Source organism: Microcebus murinus, chromosome 1, assembly GCF_040939455.1.
Source record: "Microcebus murinus isolate Inina chromosome 1, M.murinus_Inina_mat1.0, whole genome shotgun sequence".
In the NCBI taxonomy this organism is placed as follows: Eukaryota; Metazoa; Chordata; class Mammalia; order Primates; family Cheirogaleidae; genus Microcebus; species Microcebus murinus.
The window spans coordinates 129,340,084-129,359,412 of NC_134104.1; the positions used below are offsets into that span (position 1 = coordinate 129,340,084).

The following is a 19,329-nucleotide window of genomic DNA, read 5'->3' on the forward strand; positions in this document are numbered from 1 at the left end:
TTTTTTTAAAATTTTTTTATATTTTAAATCTTATTTATTTCTTTTTTTGAAGAACATTTCACACTGAGTATCTGTATTTCTAAACAAGGTCTCTGTCTGATTTCTATGGACCTTCAAAACTTGAGATCAATTTGGTTTATAATGTGGCAGGAAGTTAGCAAGCATAGTAATTAATCACTGGTTCCAATCCTGATCCTGCTATTTGCTAGTTGTGGGAATTTGGACCAGCTATTTAACTTCTCTGTGTCTTAGTTTTTTCATCTGTAAAATGAACATAGTGATGGATCCTATCTCATAGGGTAATAATGAAGATCAAGTGAGTTAATATACTTAAGTCACTTACAACACTACTTATCATGGCGTAAGAGCTATACATGTATGATAAATAAAAATAAAATATATAACACATAGCATTGATATGAGGATTCAATAAGAAGTTCTTAGAGCAGGCACAAAGCAAGCACTTGATAAATAATAGCAACTTTTGTGATGTAATGACAGTGACAGTGACAGCTACATGGAGGGCTGAAATTTCCCTCTGAGATTCAAATGAGGAAGACTAATGTATTTCCATGATGTAATGCTTTTTTGTATCCTATGTTGTATCAAGCTATGCAGGATCAAAAAATGATAACTTAATGGAAATGCATTTCTGTATTTGAGTATACCAGGGCTGCCCAACTAAATCATCATTTGAGTCATAAATCTATATTATATTTCTGTGTTGAAGGTGAGACGTTGATGTTAAGATGATTGCCATAGATGATTAGGGCTTTTGTCCTTTTAGTAATATATTAGTTTTATTTATTTATTTACGTATTATTGCCCTATTGCTTTTATTCTTGTGTCTAGGTTTCTGTCCATGTTAGAAGAAGAAGTTTACAGTCAAAACTCTCCCATCTGGGATCAGGATTTTCTCTCAGCCTCTTCCAGAACCAGCCAGCTAGGAATCCAAACAGGTAAGTTTCTTTTTCCATAAATCAGAGAACAACCAGGAAGGCCAACCTGAAGTGTTAGTTGTAGCTCACTCTGTATTTATTTATGTTTTTCATCGGGAAATTAAAGACTGGAGCTGGCAAAAAAGCAAACACATTGGCAGATCTTGCATCTGCATCCCTATTAATGTGGAGAAAACAGATGTATACCAAATCTTGTAACTGTGTCTCTATTAACGAGGAGTGCAGGTGCAAACCAAATGTTAAAAAAAAAAATAAAAATAAAAAACTAGAATTTGCTTAGCTGGCACATTGCAATTTAACAGGAGGTATAAAATGCCAGGTAGCTAGGCTTTATAGTCAAATTCTGTTTTTTTTTTACAGATTCTTATAGTCTCTGTCAATGGCTAGATGTGCCCAGAAATCAAGTCTCAGGCTGGCCTCTTTATTTTTTTTTGAAACAGAGTCTCCCTCTGCCCAGGCTAGAGTGCTATGGCATCAGCCTAGCTCACAGCAACCTCCAACACCTAGGCTTAAGCAATCCTCTGCCTCAGCCTTCCGAGTAGCTGGGATTACAGGCATGGGCCACCATGCCTGGCTAATTTTTTTTTCTATATATTTTTAGTTGGCCAATTAATTTCTTTCTATTTATAGTAGAGACGGGATCTCGCTCTTGCTCAGGCTGGTTTCGAACTCCTGACCTTGAGTGATCCGCTCGCTTTAGCCTCCCAAAGTGCTAGGATTATAGGCGCCAGCCACTGCGCCTGGCCTTCAGGCTAGCCTCTTAAACTATGATGTCTGTGCATCAGATTACTACCAGGGATAATGGTGGGACAGTGAGGGGAAGAGCACAGTCCTGCATCTTCAGGATGTGAAATACTTCCCAGTGGGGGCAGGACATTTTTGCCATTGCTAGTGGCATCAGTTGGCATTTTGTGAGGAAAGAAGACAGATGTTTTCTGGAGTCACAGTGATTTTCTGCCTTTGACACTAGGAAGACTTGATGGAGAAGTCTGGCAGGAAATGCCAAAGCAGCAATTTATATTTGGCTGTGGGAAAAGAAGAATCCAGAATTTTGATGTGAAGAGTTTTTTGTAGAGCTTTAGCTCAAGGTGTAACATGGGGACTTGTGAATATGCCTTCTGCAAAGGAAATTTTATTCTTGTTTTAAAAAAGAAAATCAAAGTATAATTTACATACAGTAAAATTCATTCTTTTTGTTGTATTGTGAGTTTTGACAAACACACTTGGGTACCCATTGCTGCCATCAAAATATAGGACAATCATGTTACTCCAGACGAATTCCCTTGTACCCCTTTGTAGGTCATTCATTGCCCTACTCCCAGCCCTGCCAGCCACCGATCTGTTTTTTGTTCCTATAGTTTTGCCTTTTTCAGAATGTCATATGAATGGAATCATATAGCATATAACTTTTTGAGTCTGATGACTTTAGCTCAACATAATGCATTTGAGGAGGTGACTTTTTTTTTTTTTTTTGGTGATACAGAGTCTCGCTCTATTGCCCAGGCTAGAGTGCCATGGTGTCAGCCTAGCTCACAACAACCTCAAACTCCTGGGCTCAAGCAATCCTCCTGCCTCAGCCTCCTGAGTAGCTGGGACTACAGGCATGTGCCACCATGCCGGCTAATTTTTTCTATATATTTCTAGTTGGCCAATTAATTTCTTTCTATTTTTAGTAGAGACGGGGATCTCGTTCTTGCTTAGGCTGGTTTTGAACTCCTGGCCTTGAGTGATCCGCCTACCTTGCTTCCCAGAGTGCTAGGATTACTGGGGTGAGCTACCACGCCTGGCCTGAGGAGGTGATTTTTAAAGAATGTTTCATCTAGAGCCCAAGTTTAGTTGTAAATATAATCAAATTTCTACAAACCAGAGTACTTAGGGAATGAGGTATTTTTATTTGGATCAAGGTCTTTTTGTTTGAACTCTTGTTATCAAAGACATGTTTGTTTGTGTCTTTTTTTTTTTTTTTTTTTTTACCTTAGGCCTTAATTTCATCTTTCTCTGGTCCAAAACCTGTAATGCTTCAAGGCCTCTGTATGTGTATTACCTGTTCCCTCTAGACCTGAGCAGTTAGAGTTTACTAGACATACTGTCTGTGGTTACTAGACATATCCTCTGCCTTGCCCCCTCTATAGCTAGCTTTCAAATGGCATATTTTCCTACGAACTCTTTTCTACTTCCTCTTATGCCCTCTAGCAAGAACTGGATCTTTCTTCTTTCAAACTTTCACTGAGCCTTGACTATATCCTTGGTTCTTAAATATGGCTGCACAATGACTCACCCATGGAGATTTGAAATGCACTGTACACTGATTTCTAAATGCTGTCCTAACAGAGTGTGAGATTATTTGACTGGGGTGAAATCTAGGCATTGGGACTTTTATTTATTTATTTATTTATTTTTGAGACAGAGTCTCGCTTTGTTGCCCAGGCTAGAGTGAGTGCCGTGGCATCAGCCTAGCTCACAGCAACCTCAGACTCCTGGGCTCAAGCAATCCTGCTGCCTCAGCCTCCCGAGTAGCTGGGACTACAGGCATGCGCTGCCATGCCTGGCTAATGTTTTCTATATATATTAGATGGCCAACTAATTTCTTTCTATTTATAGTAGAGACGGGGTCTCGCTCTTGTTCAGGCTGGTTTCGAATTCCTGACCTTGAGCAATCCGCCCGCCTCGGCCTCCCAGAGTGCTAGGATTACAGGCATGAGCCATCACGCCCGGCCAGGGACTTTTAAAAGCTATAAATGTAAGTGTAAGAAGATGATTTTAATATGCAGCATCATTTGAGAACTGATATGTCACACAATATTTATCTCATGTTATCCTAGCCCCGTTTTTTTTTTCTGTATTTTTTCTCTCTCCTATGAGTGGCAACTCCTTGTGCCTGGTTTTGCCACAATAAAAGTAATAATTGACACTTTTATTAAGTGCTTGGCTAAGAAGCTTGCTTTGTGTCTTTAAGTCTTCTTATAAACCCTAGGAAGTTGGAGTTATTATTTAAGCAAATTTAAGGAAATAGAACGTCGGAGAAAAGCAAGTTGCCCAAGATCAGAGCTCATAAATGACGGAGTTGGTTTTCACACCCATGTCCATCTAATTCCTAACTACTGCACTATAGTAAGACCCAGAGCTCTAACCACTACACCGCACTGTCAGTGTGCACTGCCAATGTGCAGCATGTGCTTGTGGGAGGAGTGAGTGAATAAGACAGTATCTTCCTTCAGGCAGGGGGACACTGAGCTATTTGGTAGAGTCAACTTAGTTCTCTTCTGGAGGGTCTCTCGAGAGGGTTTCTCTCTGTGTGAAAACGCCCCTTGACCTTTGCCTGCTCAGAATCCTCCCAATCTGCTCAACTTCAAGCCATGTTGTTACCTGTCATAGTACACGATGAAGAAGCAGAGGCTGTCTCTGACCCTATGGAAATTCCATGTTTATTTCTGTGGCTAAAGTTGTCACTTAGTTAAGCTGGATGGTACATTTTAGTATTACCTGAAGCCATTGGAAGTGGGCTGTTTTCTCCTGTTCTACTGTAATTTCACTGTGTTCTCTTGGGGGGAAAGGAGAGTGTAATCTTCTATTTAATTGGCATGTCTGCTCACTGATGCAACTGTGATAAATGACATAATGATGGCTCTGAAGTTCTGCAAGGTACTCAGATGTCTTCTGAAATCACCAGAGCTTCCTCTTTGTTCAGAATCACTTCCGTGTGGTTTGAAATTCAGAAGCCCTGTGTGTTGGAATAAAAAACATAGAGCCTGGCTCTTTAGTATATTCTGATTCTTTACATACCAGTTGTTATTCAGTTAGAAGAGCTATGAGTTGGTGTCTCTCTGTGGCTTGGTTTATTTATTCAGTCATCTTCTTTGCTGCTGGGAATATCCTTTGCAGACAACTGTGGCTGCATTGACGTTTACGTGAATGTTCTCTGTGGACATATGCCTGTCCTGCCGTGCTGTGTCCTGTATGTGGCTGGTGTTACTGAGAATGTCTGTGTTCCTCATCACCTCTCCCCTCATCAGGCACAAACCAGCAACACAAGTGGCAAAGCAGCATCCTACTTTGTACAATGGTCTTTTCTAAAAATTAAAAATAAATAAATAAATACAACTTTTTGTTTGGAAATGGTCTCAAACGTACAGAAAAGTTAAAGAATAGAAACTGTATAAACTGTATAAACCAGTTGTTAACATTTTGCCAAACTTGTTTTTATCCTTTTTTTTTAATAATTTTTTTTCTTTAAAAAATCATTAATTCATTTAAACTTCTTTTCCTTTTTTTTCTTTACTGCAAGCTAGTTCAACCTCTATGGAAACAAACTTGTTTTTATCAATATCCCTTCCTTACCCACTCTTCCTTTCTCTTTCTCTCTTTATATATATATATGTGTGTGTGTGTATGTGTGTGTGTATTTTCCCCCTTAAATTATATATTTTTCCTCTAAATTAGTTGAAAATCATAAGCATCATGCCCCTTTGCTAGTGGCAACTGGCTTCTCCCAAGAACAGGGACACTCTTTTACATAGAAATGGTATATTCTGAAGAATAATTTGCTGAGGAAAAAAACAGTGTAGTTATTGTTCAGCAAATTTCACCTTGGTATAATATCGTTATCTAATCTGTTGGCTGTCTTCTGTTCTTGCCTCTTGTTTCAACAATGTGGTTTATGGCAATTTTTCTATTATATCAGGAGGCGTATGATGTTGGCCTGTCCCATTATTGTTGGTTGGTATTAAGTTTGATCACTTGGTTAAGGTCATGTTCACTAGCTTCTTCTACGTAGTGTTACCACTTTCCCTTTTGTAATCAAAAAGTACTTTTGGGGCCGGGTGTGGTGGCTCACGCCTGTAATCCTAGCACTCTGGGAGGCTGAGGTAGGTGGATCGCTCAAGGTCAGGAGTTTGGAACCAGCCTGAGCAGAAGCAAGACCCCGTCTCTACTATAAATAGAAACAAATTAATTGGCCAACTAAAAATATATAGAAAAAAAAATTAACCGGGCATGGTGGCGCATGCCTGTAGTCCCAGCTACTTGGGAGGCTGAGGCAGGAGGATTGCTTGAGCCCAGGAATCTGAGGTTGCTGTGAGTGAGGCTGATGTCACGGCACTCTAGCCCGGGCAATAGAGTGAGACTCTGTCTCAAAAACGAAACAAAACAAATAAAAAAGTACTTTTGCTCTTTAATATTTTGAAATAAAAAATGAGAAAAAAGTACTTTTATAGAGAGATATTTTGAGACTGTGCAGATATCTTCCCTGAATCAATTATTATATGGTAGCTGCCAAATGGTGATTGTTTTTTTTAACTATCTTCCATAATTCCTTCCTTATTGGTGTTCTCTAAGGAAGAGCTTTGCTTTCTCTCTATTTATTTATTTCTTATTTTATCAATATGAACCTAGATATCCTTCTATTCAATGAGTTATAATCGATTACTGCTTTTATTATCTTGATGCCTCATTTCTTTCATTTTAAAGGTAACTTCTTTGTGGTGTTGGGTAGGAATGGGATGGTCTCTCGTACAATTGGTTCCTTGTTGCCTAAGCAAGGAGTCATCTAATACCTTCTTTTCCTTTTCTTGGGGCAGTTATCAATCCTCCTCCTGTGGCTGGGACAGTTTCATACAATTCAAACTCATCTTCCTTTGAGCAGCCAAATGGAGGGAGCAGCAGTCCTGCCTGCAAAGTCTCTTCTGGACTTGAGGCAAACCCAGGTAAGCTCTTGGGGCAGATAAGAGAAGGCTGTGACTGGCCCCAGGAGCTCAATGATCTGAGGTAGACATAGACCAACTACAGATTGTACGTGTCCAGAATTTTAATAGCTAGAAATCATTTTGGATTAGGCTTTGGGCTGTATCGATTAGTTATTGCTGTGCAACAAACCAACTCAAAAACCAGTCTTTTTTTTTTTTTTTTTTTTGAGATGGAGTCTCCCTCTGTTGCCCAGGCTAGAGTGCCCTGGCGTCAGCCTCCTGCACTGCAACCTCAAACTCTTGGGCTTACACAATCCTCCTGCCTCAGCTTCCCAAGTAGCTGGGACTATGGGCATACACCACCATGCCCAGCTAATTTTTTCTGTTTTTAGTAGAGATGGAGTCTCACTCTTGGCTCAGGCTGATCTTGAACTCCTGAGCTCAAGTGATCCCCCCGCCTCCGCTTTTCAGAGTGCTAAGATTACAGGCGTGAGCCACCACGCCCGGCCAAAATGCAGTCTTTAAACTACAATAACTTATCCTCTTAGCTCATTCATTTAGCGTGTTACCTGGTAGTTGACTCAACTCATCTCACTCGATCTCACCTGGGTTTGCTCATGAGTCTACCCATTGACTGGTGCTTCTCTTCTGGGCTTGGCTTGGCCAGAGCACTTAAGCTGAAGCAACTCTGCTTCACATAGTCCTTATCATCGTCCTAGGACCCCTGGGCTACCTAAAACATGTCCTTATTGTGATGATGCAAGAAGCACCAGAGAGCAAGCAGAAATACACAGTCTCTTGCAGCCTGTGAGGCTCGGAACTGGTAAACTACACTTCCGCCTCATTCTGTCATCCAAAACAAGTCACATGGTTGAACTCAGAGTCAAGAGATGGAGAAGTGGAGAAATGCAGTCTAGGAATTTTGAAGGAATAACTTTTGTCATTCCTGCAGGAATAACTGCAAAGTCACATGGCAAAGGGTGTGGATACCAGAATCTTACCATTAATGTAATATAAACATTTACATCTCTTCATCTAGAAGCCTTTCACAGTTGTAGAATGTTTTGAAGATTGCATTTCTGCCCACAGACTTGACATTCAACAAATCTTGAACATGACCAAAGTTTGAAATAAAAGAAGTGCTATGAAAGAGGGAAAGAAGAAGACCTTATGTGAAGTACCAAATATTTAGCATGTGCCACCATTCTTCCTTCCACTTATAAGGACGACGTCACTGATCAATACAGAAACTCTTTGCCCATGAGCTTGGGTACAGCCTCAGATGCTTTCTTATTAATATTATAACACTATTAGCAGTGTTTCAGTTTTAGGGAATGTGTGGTACAAACCTAGGCTATGAAATAAGTAATTTGCAGCATTACTCTTAGGGAATCAGGGAATTTGAAAACTTACTGGTCAAATGTCTGAATATATTCTCACTTATCTCAGACAACAACAACAACAACAAAAGAAGTATAAAAATAAGAACTCAACAATGGTTATTTCATAAGTAATATGTAATATTTATGGAACCATCTTTTATAGATAAGATACTTTTTTTTTTATTTCGGCATATTATGGGGGTACAGATTTTAAGGTTTCAATAAATGCCCATTCCCCCTCCCCCTACCAGTCTGAGTCTCCAGCATGACCATCCCCCAGATGGTGCACATCTCACTTATTATATATGTATATACCCGTCCCGCTCCCACCTGCCCAATACCCTATTACTGTAGTACATATGTGTCCACTTAGGTGCTGCTCAGTTAATACCAATTTGCTGGTGAGTATATGTGGAGCTTGTTTTTCCATTCTTGAGAAACTTCACTTAATAGTATGAAGATAAGATACTTTATATTATTATTCTCTTTTTAAACTAAAGATAACGAGAATGCTATATGGAAATGTGCTCAGTGGGATTCACGCTTGAGGAGTGAATTATATCTAGACATCTAAAATTCTAAAAAAATTTAATTGTAGAATAAACACATATTACTTCAGAAAAAAACCCCAGAAAAACAAACATTAAAGGAGAAAGGAGAAAAAGCCACCACAGAAAAGTGGGAGAAAGTTGGCCTTTCCCAGCATGATGAGATGGCATCTACTTCATTGGTCAGTGGCCCTGCTTGCCTTGTGAGGCATCATCTTAAGGCAAAGAAACATTATGAAAGATAAAGTAGGCCATTTTATAATGAAAAAATTAAATTTGACATTTTAATTTTAATTTTTTATTAAAATAATAATTCCTATTATACTTTAAATATGTTATACATAGATATATATAATATACATACATATACCTACCTGTGTGTGTTTGTATGTGTATGTGTGTGTATATATATGTGTATATATATGAGGATTAATATAAATAAAAGGAGAAATAAATCAGCCAACAGTTGAAGGTTTAAACAAACTTCTCTGAGTAATTCTTAGCTCAATCAGACAAAAATACCAGTAAATATCTAGAAGCCCATAAAACATGATCAATAAACTTGAGCTAATGGATGTGTAGAGATCAAAATTGGAAAATACACATTCTTTCCAAGAAGACACTGCACATTTATAAAAAATTGATCTTATTTTAGGCCATAAAGCAAGTTTCAAAAAATTTTGATGTTTTAATATTAATATCATGCAGACCATGTTCTCCTACCTCAAAGGGACTATATTAGAGATTACTAACCAACAATAACTAGACTCATCCCCTTGCATTTGCAAATGAAGAGAAATATACCTTAATAATTCATGTATCAAGCTAAAAAATTATCATAGAAAATATTTTCTATGGATCTGGGATTGGCAGTTATTTTGAACTCCTCCCTTCTCTTTCCCACCTTCCACTGCCACCTCTTCCCCTGGGAAAAGGAGAGTTGCTCTCCAAACCCATCAATGCTATTAGAAAATTAGTTGGATTAGTTGGTGTGTATTAATCTGTTTTGTGTTTAAAACCACCCATTGTTTGCTTTTTATTTTGATCCTCACAGGAGAAAAGAGGAAAATGAATGATTCTCACGTTTTAGAGGAGGCCAAGAAACCCCGAGTTATGGGGGATATTCCGATGGAATTAATCAATGAGGTCATGTCCACCATCACGGACCCTGCAGCGATGCTCGGACCAGAGGTTAGCAGGGTAAACCTGGGCAGCCGGCTGGTAGCTCCTGTCTGCTCTGGGCCACTCCAGCTTTCAGAAATGGGGATGGTAATGCTGAGAGCACTATATGCTTTCCTGGTTTGCATTTAACCGGGGGTCAGTGTAGGGATGGTAGGAACAACTGATCAAGAAGTGATTCCCCTTGATGAGTATCACATCACAGGGCCACTTACTAATAATCTTACACAGTTGAAGGCATTCCCATGGCTTTTTTTGTTTTTGTTTTTGAGATGGGGTCTCACTATGTTGCCCAGGCTGATCTTGAACTCCTGGGCTCAAGCAATCTTCCCACCTCAACCTACCAAGTAACTGGAATCATACGCCACTACACTTGGCTTCCTTTAGCTTTTTATCTTGAAAAATTTCAAACCCTTATAAATGCTGCAAATATTCTATGATAAAAAAATCTATAGACTCTTCACTTAGATTCAGCAGTTAACATTAATGCCACATTTGCTTTCTCTGTTTCTCTCCTTCTTGTCTCTCTCTCTTTCCTGTGAATCATTTGGAACCATTTCAGAGTTAAAAAACACATGTCATAACATTTCACTCCTAATTGTTTTTGCATGTATTATATCTCATAAGAATAAGGCTATTTTCATATATAATCACAATGCAGTTATCACTTTTAGGAAATTTAGCATGGTTACAGTATTTTCTAATACAGGGTTGGCAAACTGAAGCCTATAAGCCAAATTTAGTTCACTGACTTTTTATAAATAAAGTATTATTGAAACATATTGTCTGTGGCTGCCTTTGTCCTGCAACAATAGATCTGAGACAGCGGATGTGTGACTAGCAAAACATAACATGCTATCTGGCCCTTTACTAAAAAGTTTGCAGACCCCTAGCCTAATATACAACCCGTGTCCAATTTCCCGATATATCTAAATTATGACTTTATAACATTAGTTCCTATCCTTGAAGGATTAGTTAGGGATTGTGCATTACATTTAGTTCTTATCTCTTTAGTCTCCTTTAATCTAAAACAATTCCCTGTCCTTTTTTTATCTTTTGCAAGACTGCTATTAGTTTTGCATAACATCCTTCTATTTGGATGTTCATCGTTTACTAATGATTAGATTCAAGTAAAGCATTTTTGGTAAAAGTACTGCTGTTTGCATTGCATCCGGGGGCAGGGTGGTTTAAGACATTTCTGACAGCTTCGAGGAAATGAAGAGATTATTTTACAACATTAAAAAAATTTTTTTGGTGGTTCTGTTAGATTAAATTATCAATTTTTAGTTTGTCTTGTTTCCATAAGCATTTATTTTGTGATATTGAATATAATTCAGAAAACTGGAATGTTGTGATAGAAAGATCTTAGCTGGGCATGTAATCCCAGCTACTCAGGTGGCTGAGGTAGAAGAGTTGCTTGAGGCCAAGAGTTCGAGACCAGCCTGGGCAACATGGTGAAACCCTGTCTCTGAAAGTCTCTTTAAAAAAAAAAAAAAAAAAACCAGCCTGGGCAACAGAGACTGTCTCAAAAAAAAAAAAAAAAAAATCTTGTCATAAAATGAATTGTTCTTTCCATCTCCTTGTAAATATCCAGTCTGTTGGGACTTCAGACTAGGTTTTTAGGGGTTTAGTAACTTCACAGATTAAAATGAGTTTAGTTTTTCTCAGGTGTAAAATGAGGCCACAACCATACATTTCAAAATTTGTTGGGTGGATTTAGTAGTGTGCTGGTCCTGGCTTGTGTTGGCATGTACAGGAAAATTGTTAAATTTTGGGGGAATTTTGTGAGCTGTTTGTTAAAATAAATGTGTTAGTAGCTTGAAATTGACCACAGTGGCGCCTGGTCCCTTGGACAACCAGCCACATACTAATGAAATGAGCAAGTGCTGTCAGTTAGGGCTTTCTTCCCTGGAGAACTGTTCCGTTGAGCATTTACCTATGTACCAGTGGGTGGATTCAGTAGGACAAGGGGGGGCTAAAGTGCTGGCACAAGGTTGTGCTGCCAGCTGTGGTTATATATGGATCCACAGATATTCCTCTGGAAAGAAAACTGTCCTCCAAAAGAGTTGTTAAGAATGTAAGTGTGACTGACACAGTTGGGCCTGTAATGAGAACTTAGATCTGTTGTTCCCAAGGTCTTTAAATCTCTGTTGGATGGGGTTCCTTTAAAACCAGGGCTTGGCAGTCTGTAGCCCACAGGCCAAATCTGGTCTGCTTTGTTTTTTTTTTTTTTGAGACAGAATCTCGCTTTGTTACCCAGGCTAGAGTGAGTGCCGTGGCATCAGCCTAGCTCACAGCAACCTCAAACTCCTGGGCTCAAGCAATCCTCCTGCCTCAGCCTCCTGAGTAGCTGGGACTACAGGCATGCACCACCATACCCAGCTAATTTTTTCTATATATATTAGTTGGCCAATTAATTTCTTTCTATTTATAGTAGAGGCAGGGTCTCGCTCTTGTTCAGGCTGGTTTCGAACTCCTGACCTCGGGCAATCCGCCTGCCTCAGCCTCCCAGAGTGCTAGGATTACAGGCGTGAGCCACCGTGTCCGGCTTGTTTTTTTGTTTTTAAATAAAGTTTTATTGGCACACTACCTAACCCATTCTTTAGCATACTGTTTATAGCTGCTTTTGCACTGTAATAGCAGTGGAGCGGTTGTGATAGAGACCTTATGGCTCACAATGTCTAAAATATTTCCTATCTGGCTCCTTACAAAAAAGTTTGCTGATCCCCAATCCATACCAGATATCATTCATGTACACACATAATGCTTTGATTTCTCAAAATGCTTTACCTGCCTTTTCTATTTTGTCTTTATAACGTGTGTATTTAGGATCCTGAAAATCCACAAATGTGTATCTTACTAGAACAGAGAAGAGAAGCTTTGATGTGTCCAATCTCCACTGTCTTAAGAGCATAACCCTGTGTAATTGTTCCTGTCTTCTGCGTCCCAGACCAGTTTGCTGTCAGCGCATTCGGCCAGGGATGAGGCGGCAAGACTAGAAGAGCGCAGGGGTGTGATCGAATTTCACGTGGTCGGCAATTCCTTGAACCAGAAACCAAACAAGAAGATCCTGATGTGGCTGGTCGGCCTACAGAACGTGTTCTCCCACCAGCTGCCTCGAATGCCAAAAGAGTACATCACACGGCTTGTCTTTGACCCGTAAGTGTTGCTTTGCTCTTCCTTCTTCCTTATTTTCGTTTTTTAAATGAAAGAGGAACTACTTAGATAGTGGAAGTCAGTTGTAGTCCCCCACCAAATCCTGCTGCCTCCTGTCACTCTGTGGATACAGAGCTATATCGTGCTAATTTTTAGGTCTAAAAGCACTAAGATTACTTTCTCAACAATTTATACCTTTTATTGTTAATAATAATGAAGCTAGGCTGGGCACGGTGGCCCATGCCTGTAATCCTAGCACTCTGGGAGGCTGAGGCAGGCAGATCGCTCGAGGTCAGGAGTTCAAAACCAGTCTGAGCAAGAGCAAGACCCTGTGTCTACTAAAAATAGAAAGAAATTAATTGACCAACTAAAAATATATATACAAAAAATTAGCCGGGCATGGTGGCGCATGCCTGTAGTCCCAGTTTACTCGGAAGGCTGAGGCAGGAGGATCACGTGAGCCCAGGAGATTGAGGTTGCTGTGAGCTCTGTCTCAAAAAAAAAAAAATAATTGAAGCTTTATATTTTATGTCGCTGGTGACTATCCCGTGCTTCATTCATTATAGCAATGAGAAAATATAAACACTAAGAAGGTATTCCACTTTTTAAATAGTGAAAACATTCTTGGTTTTGGTATCTTAACTAGGTACCATTATTGCCCAGGTCTGTAAGCTCTAGGAAAATTAGTGGGGTATAGGACAGTTTAACTTTTAAAATTCATTGCTTTAACAATAACAACAACAATAACAACAACAAAAAACACAAAAAGAAAAAAAAACCCACAACAAAAAAACTAAACTTCTCTAATTGAACATACTTTAACATATATAACCCAACAGCCTGTATGACTGTGATCCATGCCTGTGACAATTCAAAGTGACACTTTAGACAAAGAGAAGGTCTGATAGGATTCCATAATGTAGGATTTGGCAAATCATACATGTGGACTTTTTTTTTCCTTTTGTATAATGGTTCTGCAATATTTTGGAGTAAAACTAAACTCTTCAGAGACATAGGCCATGTTTGACCATGACTTCGCACTCTCCCCCTGGCCCCCACTGTGGGTCCCCGGGCATTGGATGAACCAGTTTCAGAGCACCTCCACGCATACTCCGTTCTCTATTTATAAACCTCAGACACTTATTAGGTGACTAGTGCTTTGTTTTGATAGGAGCGCTAATGAAATTTTGTGCAGGCAAGCTTGCTCTAAAACAGGTAAAAGGATGGTCTAGTGAGATAGTAGTGACTAGATGAAAGAAGTTTTCATAGAAACTCAAGACATAGCCCCCCCTTTCTTGGTTGGTTAATAAGGAACACCCCCAAAAGTATATTTATAATAACCAAGATAGGTAAAACTTTGACATAATCTTATTCTTTCAGGAAACACAAAACCCTTGCTTTAATTAAAGATGGCCGTGTTATTGGTGGTATCTGTTTCCGTATGTTCCCATCCCAAGGATTCACAGAGATTGTTTTCTGTGCTGTAACCTCAAATGAGCAAGTCAAGGTAAGGGTAAACCAAGGTCTTAGAGAAAAAGCAGAATGTGGGGCTTCTCACTAAAGCTGCAGAGCTTGGGAAGATCTCTCTATGCCATTTTCAGAGAGGGTTTGAAGTGGAGTTCAGGACTTTCTAACAAAGGTCCTCTCACTGTGAGTGTATGCATATGTGTGTGAGGAGGGTAAATGTTTCCATGCACAAATAGGTTTGTACCGAGGCTTTGTTATATGGGGCAAGGTACAGGATCATGGACTCTTCACAGCTCAATATGCAGGTCAAGTATAATGTATAGCAAATTAAGCATTGTTTGAAAATAAATCTAAGTGTTCATTTTTAATTTGCACACACAGACACACATACACACACATACACCCGGTGACACTGAACCACCAGAAAGGATATGGCTGATGTCGATTAGGAAGATGACCTGGGCAGCTTACACTTTAGAAAGATTCTTATGACTTTGACCCTAAAGGGGAACAAGGACTAAAGAAATTCTATAAGGGAAGTTGTGGAAAAATTTGAATAAAGTTATGAATAAATTTTAGAAGTATTCTTGTAGGGTTTGGAATATGTTGGGGTTTTCCTTTTTTTTTTTTCTCTCGTATTGCTAATTTACCTTCCCACTTGTCCTTGGCATAGATCCTTTCCTCTCCAGAAACTATGTGTTTTCTTTTTGGTGGGAGTGGGGGAGTAGTGCAAGGATATTGCAGTTGGTATCTCAGTCTGGCTTGAATAAACTAGACTTCCAGTTAGCAGAAAAAGATCTCATCTAGACTTTGTCGTGTTCTACTCTGCTTCTCTTAGGAAAAGGGAACCAAACAATGTGTTCTTAGAATATTATTCATTTAGTATTTTGGTAAGTGGTGGCAAGAGAGGCATCTTGGGATTAGATGGCTACTGAGAAAAAATTATTGGAAGGTCTAAGGCATTGTTGCCCAATAGAAATATAAAGCAACCTACAAATATGAGCCATATGTGTGCTTTTAAATTTTCTAGTTGTGACATTTAAAAATCAAGTGGATACAGGTGAGACTAATTTTTAAAAAATATTTTATTTTACCCAGTAAATCTAAAATATGTGCAACAGGTATTCGGTATCAAAAATAAATATTAAGAGCCTTTACATTCTTTGTTTTGTACTAAGTCTTTGAAGTCAAGTGTGCGTTTTATACTTATGGCACATCTCAATTTGGACTAGCCACATTTTAAGTACTCAGTAGGTACATGTGGCCAGTGGCTCCTCTATTGGACAGTGCAGGGTATAGTTGACTCTTTCATCTTCAAAGAAGCAGTGCCATTAACAAAAAACAAGAATAAGTCGCTGGAGGTAATCATTATTTGCTCCAGGACTACAGCCAGCGCTGTGGACACTTTTGCTTTCATTAACAGCTTTACTCTCCGGACTCAGTGCTAATTGTAGCTGCTACCATGTATTTCTTCTCAGAAAGCACAAGCAGAACTTTTTGTCTTTGACTCCTAGCACTAAGCATCAAAGGACAAACGAAATTCAACAGTCATCCTTTCATTATTCTGACTGGGGAGGGTGAAGACACAAATTTGCCTGGAATTGATCTCTGGTTCATTTTCAAGGAATTCTGACAATATGTCTTTAGATGGGGTTATTGCTATGTTTATCATTTTTCTCCCCAGACAAAGTGAGAAATGCTCAAATGTCCAGGTGTTTCCAAATGTTCAAAGTGTAGGAACCTACTTATTTTTATTTTATTTTAAAAATTTTTTGTTTTACTCTTTTTTTTATCTTTTTACTTTCATGAGATTCTCACTAATAGGAACCTACTTAAAGGAAAGTTTTGTTTTGTTTTTCGTAGGGAGAAGACCTGAAAAATATGTCCTTGGCTTATAATTTTAGAAAAAGACTGCATAATTTTTGTTTTCAAAGATAGCTACACCAAGCACCTTGTTTGGAAAGGTGGATTAAGGCTGACTTGGACACTTTTAGGGATACCAGAGGGAAACTGAAGGTATTTAATATGAATTGGATACTTTGTCTTATTGTCCAGAAGGGCAGTTTATTTTTTTCCCCTAAGACATATAATTTTCTAAAGACTTGAAGGAAGGTGGCCAAACATTACAAACTCAGTAGGAAGAACTAGACAAAAAAAAAATCACTTCTTGTGACTTGAAATTGTACTTTGAGAAAAGGAAGGTTAGACTTTCAACACTGAATAGAGTGGATAAGTTTGATGAAAGTATACACATGCATGCACACACAGAGAAAAATGTTAAGAACATGCTATTTAGTAGAGATAGGAATGGGAGAAACCATTCTTCCATTATTTTCCTGGCCTTTTCATTGACCTATGTCATTAGTTAGTGATTAATCAACAACTCCTCAGACATGGTCATGCCCTAGATGCTTACATTTTCATGGGCGTGTAGTCTGAGATAAAGACTACTGGGCTTTACCAACCCATCCACACTACATAATGTGGGACATTGCTCCAACACGGAGTAAAACTGAATGGCTCCCAGTGGCAGCAGCACATATTTGTGAAAACAGCAAATTCATAAGTCCAATTTTAAAATGTTTATTTACTATATTAAAAAGTTTGGGCCGGGCGTGGTGGCTCACACCTATAATCGTAGCACTCTGGGAGGCTGAGGCAGGAGGATCGCTCGAGGTCAGGAGTTCGAAACTAGCCTGAGCAAGAGCGAGACCCCATCTCTACTAAAAACAGAAAGAAATTGGCTGGGCGTGGTGGCTCACGCCTGTAATCCTAGCACTCTGGGAGGCCGAGGTGGGTGGATTGCTTGAGGTCAGGAGTTCAAAGCCAGCCTGAGCAAGAGCGAGACCCCGTCTGTCTCTACTACAAATAGAAAGAAATTAATTGGCCAAATAATATATATAGAAAAACTAGCCGGGCATGGTGGTACGTACACACCTGTAGTCCCAGCTACTCAGGAGGCTGAGGCAGAAGGATTGCTTAAGCCCAGGAGTTTGAGGTTGCTGTGAGCAAGGCTGACGCCACGGCACTCACTCTAGTCTGGGCAACAAAGTGAGACTCTGTCTCAAAAAAAAATAAAAAGAAAGAAATTGGCCAACTAAATATATGTAGAAAAAATTAGCCAACCATGGTGGTGCATGCCTGTAGTCCCAGCTACTCTGGAGGCTGAGGCAGGAGGATCTCTTGAGCCCAGGAGTTTGAGGTTGCTCTGTCTCAAACAAACAAACAAAAAATTGGGGCCAGGTGCAATGGCTCATGCCTGTAGTCCTAGCACTCTGGGAGGTTAAGATGGGAGGATCGCTTGAGGTCAGGTGTTCGAAACCACCAGCCTGAGCAAAAGTGAGACCCCCCCTCTCTACAAAATATAGAAAAATTAGCCGGGCATGGTGGCACACTCCTGTAGTCCCAGCTCCTCAGGAGGCTGAGGCAGGAGGATCGCATGAGGCCAGGACTTTGAGGTTGCAGTGAGCTATAATGATGCCACTGTACTCTAGCTGAGGCGACAGAGTGAGACGCTGCGCCAAAAAAAATTTTTTTTTTTTTGCTAAATTGAACTTTAAAATTTGTATCGAGTTATTTTGGAATATCAAGTTTATATACAAATTCTTGTTACTTCTTTAAATAAGCTTTATATGTGAATACATGTTGCTCAAAACATATACAAGACAGCATTTGAGACTTTACTTGAAGCTTCTCACCTGATTTTAAAACGTATTGTCATCTATAAACTATTTAGGTTTGATATTATATGCAACTTTAACATTATACAGCTAATATTTGTTTACCATAATAAGTATTTAAATAAGTACTGAAGTTATCAGATAGATTTGGAAAAGAAGCCTTTTAGTGGCAGTTAAAAATAAAGGCATGCAAATAAGGGAAATGGTTCTAGGGTTAAAATCTAAACATTTGCTTATATTAATAATAGAGTTAAGTTGTCAATGCTTCTCTAACCAATGAAGTACTTAAGCTACCACTACTGCTGGTCACAATACTAGATACAAAGGAGGTTCAAGTTAAAAGACAACAGCATCTACTTCACAGGCATCTTGGAATCTGGAAAATTTCATTGGAGAGATGACAAATTAGTGACCACTGATGAAAAACATCATATGCAGGTTTGGAAAAGCTATTTAGTGAAAAACCATCATTTTGTTCTTCTTGAGTAAAATGAATTAGATTGTGGGTAAAGGGGAGAAAATTTATAGTTCTGTTAATTCCTTACAGTGATAGTGCAGACAACAAAATCCTAGCTCTCTTGCATCCTGTGTTAAAGTGAATTTCATCAAAAGACACATTTCTTACTAATTTCTAATCTAGATATGACTTTTCCTATGCACATGCAGTTCTTTCCAACTATCCAACCCTTCCCTTTCCTTCAGTTTTTTGAAAAGTTTTCTTTAAAAATAAAGAGCCTGTAGTCCTGGTACGTGGGAGGCTAAGGCAGGAGGATCACTTGAGCTTAGGAGTTTGAGACCGGCCTGAGTAATATAGAGAGGACCCGTCTCTTAAGACAATATTTTTTAATTACATAAGACATACACAGATACACTTTTCAGATAAAGCAAAAATCACATTCCCTCTTACCCCTGCCATCTCACTATTTTTGTCAGCCTGGTATTCATCCTTCCTGTTGCTTCTTTGTTGAATTACATACATTGGCTTTGTCTTAAACATGTGAGGGTCCTAGCAAAGAAAGGGGGGGAAAAGAAAGAAAAAAATTACACACTTTGGAATATACCTATACTGAAGAGGTGACTATATTTTGTTAATGTTTCCATTGCTTTAATAAATGGAATTCATATTGTATGCATTGCCCTACTTTAAAAAAAATGTCTTAGAGATTGTTCAACTTTAGTGCATATATGTGGTTATTTAAATTAATGTTAGATTAATTAAATAAAATTTAAAATTTAGTCCCTCAGTTAATCAAGTACACAATAGCCACATGTGACTG

General features: G+C 38.9%; 1 protein-coding gene across 3 annotated transcripts in view; it reads left to right on the top strand.

The window, feature by feature from the left end:
* Positions 1-19,329, top strand: part of KAT2B (lysine acetyltransferase 2B) — a 100,661-nt gene that overhangs the window by 62,045 nt on the left and 19,287 nt on the right. For 2 of the 3 annotated variants that reach the window (XM_020290022.2, XM_076005653.1), the window contains exons 7-11: positions 853-959; positions 6,536-6,661; positions 9,625-9,761; positions 12,700-12,908; positions 14,286-14,412. In XM_020290022.2, coding sequence (XP_020145611.2) covers positions 853-959; positions 6,536-6,661; positions 9,625-9,761; positions 12,700-12,908; positions 14,286-14,412 — 706 coding nt within the window. The remainder of the gene's footprint in view (positions 1-852; positions 960-6,535; positions 6,662-9,624; positions 9,762-12,699; positions 12,909-14,285; positions 14,413-19,329) is intronic. The other variant, XM_076005651.1, reaches the window with a different exon arrangement.